General features: G+C 45.8%; 1 protein-coding gene across 1 annotated transcript; it reads right to left on the bottom strand.

The window, feature by feature from the left end:
- Positions 1–1,913: 1,913 nt before the first annotated feature.
- si:dkey-70p6.1 (uncharacterized protein LOC570575 homolog) lies at positions 1,914–8,256 on the bottom strand. The gene is made up of 6 exons (XM_061074284.1): positions 8,123–8,256; positions 7,516–7,573; positions 7,345–7,385; positions 5,875–6,418; positions 3,963–4,100; positions 1,914–2,441 (listed from the first exon to the last, which is right to left on the bottom strand). The coding sequence occupies exons 1-6, from the start codon at positions 8,254–8,256 to the stop codon at positions 1,914–1,916; spliced, it is 1,443 nt and encodes a 480-aa protein (XP_060930267.1).
- Between the last annotated feature and the right edge of the window lie 3,424 nt (positions 8,257–11,680).

Here is an 11,680-nt window from a genome sequence, read left to right as displayed (position 1 = left end):
TTGACTGACATTTCATGAATAGTAATCTTGATATAAAACATTACAATCTTTTGCACTTAGCACTTAATTACACGCTGTTGGAGTACAAGACCCTGTAGTCTGAATAGCAAACACACAACATTAGCTGCCACATTTAACTTAGCTGGGTTTTCCAAAAACAAAAAAAAATCAAAAAACCAAAACAGAAACACTCCGGAGCTTCGTGGCTTCAAAAAACAACAAACAGAAATACACTGAAATTTTTTACATTTGCAGCTGTTTTGCAGTTTGTGTCACAAGATAAGTCATTCCATAACACAAGTAGAACGTAATAGAAAAAGATAGATTTCTTGACACTGATGATATATTTATTATTCTTTCTCTTTTGTAATGTACATACACGTTGCATCAACATACAGTATAATCACATTGTTTTCTGGGGGATATTCGGTCAAATGAAATCGTTTATAACCTCCAGGATTTTGAGATGAACATTTTTTTCCCGTGTGTGTCGTCCTCACTGTCGAAGCTTTGCCTCGCAGCGAAAACCTTTTGGCTTCACACTTTGTTCAATATCTGCAATATTCTTTTTATATTTTTTTTCAACACTGATAACAGAGAGGAGAGAGGGTCCGTCCATGGAGCGATGACGAGACGCTTTTGCTAAAACACATCAGTTCTACTGCAGCTTTGTCCGAGCTGCACTATGGTGAAACCCAAAGCAGATTCATATGAGCACAGGGCGGGGGGGCGATGGAGATGGACGGTCCACAGGTACGAGGACTGAGCGGAGGGGGGGGTTGGTGGGTGTTGAGTGGACTGTCTCCATGTTTAGGACTCCAGCAGTGCTCTTTAGTCTTGTGTCATCTGTATTGTGTGTGTGTCTGTGTGTGTCTGTGTGTGTGTTGCGTTGGCAGGAGGAGAGAAAGTCATCGCTCCTCTCTGCTGCTCAGAGTCCCGCCGAGCCAGAGACTTCCTCCGTCTCACTGGCTTTGTGCTCTACAGAGAAATAAAGCAACACGCTAAAGAAAATGAACAACCAACGACAATAGAAAATAAAAAAAACATTCATATAGAGGTACCACATGACAGTGCTTTGATTTTTTGTTTGTTTTTGTTTTAAACTTTTTTCGGCATGCAACTTGTAGCAGGCAAAGTGCAGAAACAGGATCGACAAAGTAAAACACTTCATTTACAGACGGCAGTGGAGAAAGTGTTCAGTCCGCGTCGGAGGAAACAAAACATGAGGGAAGTATCTGGTTGTTTCTTTTAAAACATGAAAATGATGTAAATTAGTCGAAGCCTTTAGGAGAAATGCTAAATGTGTGCAATCTTTTTCTTATAATACTCTTATAATTGTTTCTCTTGGTCCCTGAGCTTTCAAGTATTTTTTTGATTAGTAATTCATTCCATTATATCATTTAAATTCCATCCTGAATCACTTCTTGACCAACTACAGGGAATCCCTGTGCAGGAAGTGCTACCTCACGATTTCACACGACGCTGTGCCATTTCCCAAAATAAAAGTCCTGCTCGGACCAGATAAGTGATTATTTTTACCCGCTAGAATTGAGGAAGAATTTAGGCTTTTTACTTCATTGTGCTTTGCACATATGTCTCAGTGAAATACAAGTGCTACTGTTACCAACAGATTGCTCTGCGATGGTCTTGTGCTCATTTATTATTCACTACCTTTGGATTCCTTACAAGGTTTATAGATTGGACTTTGTATCCAGCCCAGGTCATAACAGGTCGACCTTCCTGCCCGAGGCCTCTGGAGCCTGTGAAAGGCCTGAGGTCATGACTTGAATGTAAACAGTATGTGTGGGGGAGCATGACAGGGGCTCAGCCGTCACTCCGCCTGGTGTTCGCTCAGCTCCTTGTGTTGGAAGGACATGGGGGGGTGGGGGGGGGGTCACAGTGCAGCCGCCGCCTCAGAGCCCCGTTACATACATCTCCATGCCGTCGTTGAAGGTGAAAATGGTGGTGGTGCTGGAGTTGGCGGAGCCTTGCTTCAGGTCGCCGATGCTCTCGTACAGGTTCTCCCCCGGCAGCAGCAGGGCCTTGGCAGGCAGGTGCTGTAACTTGGGGGTCTGCTGCGTGGGCGGCGGTGGGGGGGGCTGCTGCTGCTGCAAGGGCTGCTGGGCTTTCTTCCTCCTCGGCCGCAGGGTGGCGCACGTGTTGGGGGGTCGCTCCCGCTTCCACGCACCTCCAGCTTCTATGTTCTCATAGGATGGGTCGTACTCCTCGGTCCCGATGGACTCGTAGCAGTGGTCGTCCAGGGGCCCTCCGATGGCTTTGCCCTCCAGGGGGGCCCAGGTCTGGGGTTTGACCACCACACTAAACCCCCCATCCCGATCACCGCGACCCAAGGTCCGGAAGCCGGGATTGGCTGGAGGAGACCCCGGCACGGCTCGCTTCTTCTTCCCTGTCTTGCAAACCTTGGAGTACATCTCAGCCACCTGCAGGCAGACAACATGACTGGGATTATGGTCGTGAAAAGGACTTTGAATGAGTAGTTCAACATTTCAGGAAAAGCACTATTGACTGTCTTGCTGAGAGTTTGATGAGAGACCTGACTTTCATATTTCTCCATCATGGAGCTGCAGACGTTTAGTTTAACATAAAGAGCAAAGTGTAAGAGTTACATTTTAGGAGCTTTGGACAGAGCCAGGCTTGCTTTCCCCCTTTCTCCAGTCTTTCTGCTAAGCTAAGCTAAGCTAGTCAGCTGCTGACTTCATATTTCAATTGACACCCAGAAGAGTGGTGTCAATCTTCTCATCTAATATCTAAGTCTATTTTCCCAAAACACTGAATTATTCCTTTAACCTCTTCACTCCCAATGATACAAAGAGTTCACATGTTCAAATCTGTGCATCGAAGCATTGTTCTAATCCACAACTATTGTTTACATTTCCAGTAAAGATAAAATGTTTTTAAAGATGCAAAAAAATGTCAAGATAATTTCCATTCAAGTGTGTGAAGCAGACGAACCAGAAATCCAGAAATTTACATTTGATCTTATTCAGGCAACATATAAACACTGAAATATTTAATATCGCCCCAGTTTGTTCCTCTCAATACATTCATGCAATTAACGCCATGTTTTGTTTGACTAAAGCATTTTAGAAACAAATATTAATATAGATAAATGATAAAACTACAGTTTGGTTTTAGACGCGTAAAGTAACGTATAAGAGGAATAACACTGCTCTGTAAATAAAGATGGATGACGTGTCTTCTTTTATTTTTTATTTTCTCCTCATCTGTAAAGATATATATTTAGATATATATATTTTATTTTCTATTTTAATTTTTGATATTCTATTTTATTGATATTCTATTTTATTCTATTTTATACTATTTCTATTTTTACTTTATTTTTTTGGTTGAAACTAATGAGCATTGCTTAAAGAGAGCCTGTGACCCAAGTATTTCATTGCCAGCAACTGCTTCATGTTATCTCTGTGCATTTGACCATAAAAATCTTGAATCTTGAATCTTGAATTTGGAGCCAGAGTTTGTGCCGTGGTCGATCGGGGGATGGAGCCTTGTTAGCGACGTCTCACCAACGCACACACTCGACCAATCACGAGTCAGCTGTCAATCATTTCGCGCAACTAAACTTACCAAAACAATTAACTCTTAAACAAACAGCAGTGTGATAACTTCTTAAAATATCAAATACCATCTTTGAGGGGAAAAAAAAACATTTTTACATGTTGTATTATTTTTTATTGATGTCCCATCGATTAACATGGAGGAGGTGGGGTTTATGACCTTTACTGCAGGGGTCATGTCGTCCATCTTTATTTACAGTATTGTCACTAAATCTGAGGCTTCACTCTGGTTGTGTTTTATCCGACATTAAAAACAATTTAATTGGAAATTTAACGGTTGACATCGGGAACATGGAGCTTCAAGAAAATAAGGTAATAAACCAGCAGACAGGTTGATGCACAGACTGAAGCGTCCTCTCTCACCGCGGCAGCAGACGGTTGTAGATTCTCCAGCGTCTGAGCCCCCAACTGGCCCAGGGCTTTATTCTGCAGCAGGAGCAGCTCCTCGTCCTCGGGAGGCTTCCAGATGTACTGCTCGCCGTTTCCCATAAACATCACTTCCTGTCAACAGAAGAACAAATTACATCTGGGGCAGCGCCGGTCACGTGCTCATGCGTGACACCCGGCTGACGAATGAGCAAATAAAGTCTGCGTTTTTCAAAACAGACCCAACAGGGCTGATAGGAAACGAATGATCTGCTTTACATGCAGAGGTGTGCTGCACGGACTTCATACAGTATTCAATACAGTTTCCCTGGAAGGTGGAGCTTCCAGCATGTGCCTGTATACTGGATGACTCAATTTCAACATGTTGCATCATCCACAAGAAAGTCAGTGGCGAGCAGCCCTGCGAGCAGACGGCGCTACACATGTAAGCCTGTGAACTGCGCGTGTTGCCGAAGTCGGGTCACAGCAGCCGGCGCGACCTCGCTGACCTCACACGGGGTTAGCAACTAGTCTCCCACTGTCACCTGGAGGGGAGCACGGCGCCTTGCGAACACAGCAAACTCTCACAGCCCGCCCCCGCCCCCTGCTGCTGCCAACATGCGGAGGAGGTGACAGTTTGCCGAGAGGAGAAACACCGCGCTATCACCAACGGCTCGCCGGCAAACAAACAACGCTCGCTGCCTGGGCTTCCGAGGAATTTCTGCAGACGCGCATCACATCACAACACCGTGCGTGAGGTAGCGAGTGCAAGGAAAACATTGGCACGGCTGCACCTGTTCAGATCGTCTGCAGCATCAACAGGAAACGTGACAGAAACACTCAGAATCCTGCTCCGGGTTCCACAACTGCAAACTCTGTGTATTCATGTTACACTGTCGAGACTTTCTACTCATGTCCTGAGAAACCTGAGCAACCAGAACAGAATCCTTCACACCTGAGGGGTCAATCAGACTGTCGCTCTTCAGATGTGTCTCAATTCAGGTGCTGCTTCTTTCAGAGGCGACATTTTAAGATCACGATTACGTCACAGTGCAGAAACTAGACTGTCCACAATCGAAGAATCCTTCAAATGCGTCTTTTCATCCCAGAGAAACGAAGGCTCCAACTGGTGGATCCATCCCAGTACACTAAAAACTGTCTCATCCATCCTCAGCTTGGTTGTTAAGCGACGAGCTGGTGACACGGATCCCACAAAGCCTCCGTAGATCAGACCCTCTCCTTTCAGGTTCAGCTTCCTCCAAAGGATGCAGTCAGCGAATTGAGACACAGCCATGAACTCAGTCTCCTTCTCCTTCCTATGATTTCATCTCAGACCTCGGGAGAACCACTTGGAACCGAGCGTTTAACTTCCTCTCCCCCTGCAGCCATCATTCCTCAATGCCTTCAGCTAATATAAGTGACCACTGAGGTGTTGCTGTCAGAGCTTATTGCAAAGGAAATGTGAAGCTGTAAGCTTTTTATATTTTATGAGTCAAGGTCACAAACATTATGTGTGAACACCGGACTTCGTTTCAACAACAGGGGTTTTAACACTGAGGGAATCAGAGTAATTGGCGACATCTTAATTACATGTTAATTACATGTTAACAACATGTTTTTGGGACATCCTGGTGGATCCATGGTAGCCTGAGGATTTCACTAGCTACAGATAAGCCAGACTAACTCTATCCTGCTACTTTTATTCCATTAATCTTCATTTGTTTGTCGGCAGGTTTACGCAAAACCTGCTTAACAGATAAAACACAATAAACCAAATTAAGATACAACATAATGAAGATAAGACACATTTTTAATGCCAGGGGGAAATGAAGTCTAACACTGAACATGTTTAAACTATCAGATAAAACAGATGAATTCCTTTGTATGGGAAACATTGAACTTGACCAACCTTTGGGAATGATGGGACGCTGAAGGCCTCCACGTTTCTGCGGGGCAGCTTTGTGCTGTGGGGGTGTGGCGGAGGAGGGGCGGGATGTGACGGAGGGGCGTGTCGCGGAGGCGGCACCGGCGGCTCGGCCATGTCTGTCCCACTGTCCCTCTTCTGGGGCGCCTTGTCGGCCTTCCTCAGCTTCCTGACGCAGGCGTACTCGGCCGCCTCCGGAGGGTGAGGCGGAGTCATGACCTGGGACTCGTTCTCAGCCAGCCCTCCTTCCACGTCGCCGTCCGGGTCCGGGGGCGCTGGGGTGTTGGCGGGAACGGCCGGAGGGGCCGGAGTGTCCGTCTGTCCGGCCCTGCCTACCATGGCGTAGAGGGCATCGTCAGTACGTGTGGCCGAAGAGGGACGGCCCACCTCAGAGTAAGTGTGCTCTCCGTCTTCTCCAGTCCCAGAAGGGATCTGGGGAAGCTGCCTGCCTTGAGAACGAAGGTCAGAGTTAGACCAGCGGCCGGGCAGCAGCAGCAGGAAGTCCATGCTGGCTGGGCGGCTCGTTTTTAGCCGCCTCTGCAAGCCACAGACAGGCTGCCGTTAAAGTCCTAACCATGACCTTCGTAAAGCAGGATTCACGCTCACTCCTCTCGGACTGGACCGTCTGGAAATCTGTCACTGGTCAGAGAAAACCTGGAGCTGACAGTCACAGGGAGCTGAGGGAGACGGCTGAAGAGACGCTTCATCCAACTTGGCTCGGTTCCTCTGCAGTGGAAGCAGGACAAGTCTGAAGCAGGACATATGCTTCTATTCCTTCAAACCCTCGCAGGCTTCTGTCCCCGTGCCCACACACGCAGTTCCCTGTTGACTGTCATTGATGGAGCTCCAGGATTTGTCTTGGCTCTGCGATTTCTCTCTTTGAGCGATATGTGCTCAGAGATCCCGACCGAACAGTCCAATGGAAGACGGCTGAGGTGTAAATGTAACGTGAATCCTGTTTCAGGGTCAACTTCTCCTCTGTAACGCCCTTGAACTCTTCTCCCGAGGATTTAGTTTGAATTTGGGATCAAATGGTACGATGTTAGTGAGGAGGAAATGTGCGCAGTGGCACTTATCAGGGGTTGGTAATGTGGTTTTGCTAAATCAGAACAAGCCACAGTTAAATGTATTGGTGGTTAATGGTTCCATTTATTGCTTTTAATTATAACGCTATTCAGAGCTGAAGGGAAAAACTCATGTTTGCCATTTCACACAATTTAGTGGAAACCTTGATTCTACGCTGTTTCCTATTCAACATGTTTCCACTTGAGCATAAAGAGAAAATGTGCTTCACGCAGAAGATTCCTCAAATGTCTCGTTCGACGCTGAGACGATGTTTAGCTGCAGTGACCGAGACGTCGGGAGGTTTTCAGCTCGAGAACACAGGTCAGGATTTGTATGTGAAAGATTCACTCACTTTTACCATTGCAGCTCATCTTGTTCATCTCTGTGTCAGATTTACTGATGGAGCGCAGCTTGGACTGTCTGAGTATACCCTGGTGACGCACACACACACACACACACACACACACACAGACACACACAAAGCCATTTAAACAATAATTAAGACAGAGGAGGAGACTGATATTGTTCCCTGGTGAATTGAGTGCGTTGTCTGATACCCACCATGTCCATGAGACGGTGTTTTCCACCTTCGCCGGGGACATTGTGTGTCTTCCCCTTCCTGTGGTAAACACAAGCGCTCTGTCACACAGATGGACACTTACGACACTGATGCACTTGTGTGTTTGTTTGTGCAGAGTTTGCATCTGACTCACTGTCCGTGTGTCGTTGAGTCATTCTATCAGTGTGCGCATGTGAGACGGACATTAAGAGTACGTCTGCATATGTGCCAGTGGGGAGAGTAACTAAGTACATCAAGTACCATGTGAAATAAGGGCCCTTGTCAATTTGAATTATTATTGTCAGTAATAACATTTTACTGCACAACAGGTACTTTTACTTGAGATACATTTTTCTGTGAATTATTTTATTCTTTTACTTTACTAGTAATATTTTAATGGAGGACCTTTACTTGTAGAGTATTGTAACATCCATATATTGGTCATAATACTTAAATAATTGTTCTACGTAAGTGCATAAATACTCTTAGTACTCTCTATGAGTCCTGCAAGTGAGCATCCTGGGTCTATACATGTACGTGTGTGTGTGTGCGTGCGTGTGTGTGTGTGTGCGTGCGTGTGTGTGTGTCATGCCCAGTGACTGCTCTCACCTCTGGCAGCCCACGCAGAGCACCACGATGAGGATGGTAACAACAAAGGCTGAGGCAGCAGCGATAGCACCCAGCAGCAGGACCTTGCCGTAGGGAGGAGCCGTGAAGTTCAGCCCGTCCTGCATGGAGGCCATGTGGGAGCGCTGACGCTCACTTGCTCTCACACACACACACACTCACACCCTTACCCTCATGCACGCAGGGAAGTGCCACGGTCTCACTGGGATCTGCAGTGAGAAGGCACAGAGTGGAGCTTAATTACAAGATGAGCTGACCTTTACAAAACATTAAGTGGGTTAACACAGCTGTGGAACCAGAAGTAAAACATTCACGGTGCAAGCGGCAGGAGGAGAGCAGCCAGTTTGAAAGAGAGAAGTGAGAATTCCCATCCAGCTCTGAGGCAGTGGAGTGAACAGACATGACGCCTCAGGCATGTGCCTCTGCTTTACCTTGTTGGAGGGATTACTGAGCTTTGTGTGGCACACTTACACAGCGCACAACAGCATACCTGCTCACCAACAAAGATTCTCTACACATTCACAGCATAAACATGCGATGAAAGAAAGAATCCTCAATGAACGAATTCTAGCTGAAATAACCCAGAAAAATATAAGTATCGGAAATTTCTTCCTGAGAATCTGCTGATCTGTTTAAGCTGTGAAATAGATATTTGATAAACGGGTAAATGCAAGTTTTCCATGTTTTTACGCACATATTGAGGAGGCACAGTGAGTCACAGCCGAGAGGAACGTGCCAGCAGGCAGAGTAAACCCGAACCTCTGAAGGAGACGAGTTAGTGGAAACACACAGAAGCATCTTTCCTCCTTCCTCTCCACTACTTGCTGGCTGCCAGGCACGTTCACACTTGGCACTGTGATAATGTGTTTCAAATAAACAATACAAAAAAAATAATACACAGATATAACAATAGACAAAAATCAAGCCGGCTCTAATCTCTGACAAACCGTGCCATCTGTCCACTGCCACAATGTGCTTCCATGTGTTTATGTGTTTGTCTCTCGTCCATCTGAACAACAAGAGTGTCAGACTGCAGAGAGCAGAGCGTCTGTCTGTGTGTGTGTGTGTGTTTGTCCAAATGTCTCTCGTGTAGAGAATCTATTACATTTACAGCCACTTGATTCTGGATCTTTTCTGTAGTTTTCGTGTATCGGCCTCATCCTCGCTCGTGATCAAATCTGACATTTTAAACGACGCGTGCGTTCCAGATGTTCTCCATTCAGACAGAACTTAATCTTCACGTCTGAATTACTTCAACAATTTGTCTGTAGTCTGGTGAGCAGTGTGTCTGAAGCCAACATGTCTACATGAAGCAGCCTAAATTTAGATTTGTAGCATTGTGATGTTAGTGAGGCTTAATAAAGACACAAGCTCTTCTTCACTCATCCCTCTTCATCTTCACTGAGTTCTGACGCTTTAATGTAAAATTTTATTTTGCAGTCCCAGACTGCAAAATAAAATTACACTTAACATCTGGACACAAGCGCGTTGCTCTGGATCCTGACTTCACCCGCTGCTTGATTTTGACAGTTATTGTGAGTTCACGTGGTGTCGGATATAATCCGAAAAATGAATTTCTAACACTATCTCAACTCGGACAGTTTGTGGAAAGAGTGCAAAGTTTCTGAAATAATCACATATAAGACAATTATATGTTTTCAGCGCTAAATTGTCCATATAAAGATGTTTTGTGTGATTTTCAATGATTGATATGCCTCTCACACCTGATCCTTTGACTTGTCACACTTCAGAGCTCAGAAACAACCCGAAGTTTACTCTGAGTTATTAGACTTTCTGAGGGCAACATGAATTCAAAGTTTTTTGTTTCAACTAAGACCCACATATTGATCATATCCATCCATCCACTGTATATTCCACCCTGTATGAAGGGGTCCATGAGGGGCTGGAGCCGGTCTGAACTGACACTGTGCGAGAGGTGGGGAACAACCTGGACCTTAAACACCAATGTGTGTCGCAGCCATATTGATCATAGCATAAAATCATCCCTGGAGTGTGAACGTGAGTCAATATCAAGTTGTAAAAACACCACAATCAAGTGCTCGCGCCCCAAATCGACCAAAATCTCTTCCCAATCTACTAAAATCTCACCAAGCTCCGTTTGCACAGTAGTAAACTACAGATTAGCTGATAAAGCACCGGTTTATTTGTTTTAAATGTTCAAAAAGAGACTTTTTTAACTGTTGTCTGCGAGAAACTTTGCAGGAAATTGAAAACTGTGCCTGCACGTCAGGGAGTCGTGACCAGAGAAGAAGCGCTTTGGTTCCTAATTCTAATGAACCACTTTCTACATCTATCGAGGTCACGATTTCACCCCCGCCTGTTAGTTTGAAGCAGCAGGATTACAAAACAAAGAGCTGAGCCAAATTTGTACCAAACTTGGAAGGAATGGAGCATCAGAAGAAGCCATTAAATCTGGGTGCAGAAACCCCGGTAGAGAAAAAAAATCCAACAAATCCTTTTCTTAACCTTGTGAGAGCATTTTTCACAATTTTCGTCAATTTCTTAAGACAAGGCACATAAAATTAAAGGCATATGTCAGATTTGTGGGCTTCGGTGGAGATATGCACTCAGCTAAGTGTCATTCTAGTTAAAAAATAACCCGATTCATCGATAAGTCCTATTCAAATAGTGGATTTCCAATATAATTACTGACTTAAGAGAGTGATTAATAAAGTGATTACAGCAGTGAGCATGTTTGTACATCATCTCTGTCAAAACCAGTCAGTGTGTTCTGAGAGCAGACAGACAACATGTCCAACCTGATTTACAGCGACTTGCTTTTAATGCCTCTCATCCGTTCACCAGAGCTTCACCTCGGCCGGCAGCTACACCAGCAGGATTTAAAGTATCTCATGCACCTATATGATGCAACCATCATTTCATTCACAGTTGCAACGGCGTAATTATATCTGTGCTGATTTGACGACAGAGCGGCGGCGTGTGGAGACGGAGAGGGGTAATGAGAGAGAAGAGAGAGGGGAAAGGTCTAAGTGTGGAGGAAAAGAAAGGAGAGCGGAGGGGAGGAAGAAGACGTGCGTGGGAGTCCGGTGGCAGGTGTTTGAAGACGCTGAAAGCAGATGATGAGAAGAGGCTTGCTTCCCTGCGTGTCCTCACCTCCCCACCCATTCTTCCCTGCCTCGATCCCCCTGCCTCCGCCTGCGGTGTGCAGCCAGAGTGACGCCTCAGCACTGCAGTGTAATCTCTGGCCCTCGAGCTGCCTCGACCGAGCCAACCGATTGGACGTGGTGCTCAGAGCAAGAGAAAGAAATGGTCCCTTCGCCGGCTGCTCTACACAGAAGGCCCCAACCATCACCAGCATCACCATCACCACCAGCACCAGAACCCTGCCTGTGGTGCTCGCTGTGCTCGTTACCAACTACCAGCACCTCATCGACTACCAGTTTTACCAGGTGTTCCCCCGACAGTGTGTCACAGAGCAGGAGGCCGCTCACACACGAGCCCTGAAGAAAACTATCATCGATCAGCTATTTGATTTGTTACCTGACTCAGATACAGGTC

The sequence above is a fragment of the Limanda limanda genome, chromosome 7 (assembly GCF_963576545.1).
Source record: "Limanda limanda chromosome 7, fLimLim1.1, whole genome shotgun sequence".
NCBI lineage: Eukaryota > Metazoa > Chordata > Actinopteri > Pleuronectiformes > Pleuronectidae > Limanda > Limanda limanda.
This window is presented reverse-complemented; position numbering and strand designations above follow the sequence as displayed.

What these genes read in the sequence shown, in the direction of transcription:
- si:dkey-70p6.1 (XM_061074284.1), bottom strand. Translation starts at nt 8,256, where the DNA reads ATGGCCTCCATGCAGGACGGGCTGAACTTCACGGCTCCTCCCTACGGC. An exon ending in CTCTGCGTGGGCTGCCAGAG is followed by an intron (nt 7,574 to 8,122) that starts GTGAGAGCAGTC and finishes TGTTTACCACAG; the next exon opens with GAAGGGGAAGACACACAATG. An exon ending in CTGCGCTCCATCAGTAAATC is followed by an intron (nt 6,419 to 7,344) that starts TGACACAGAGAT and finishes GCAGAGGCGGCT; the next exon opens with AAAAACGAGCCGCCCAGCCA.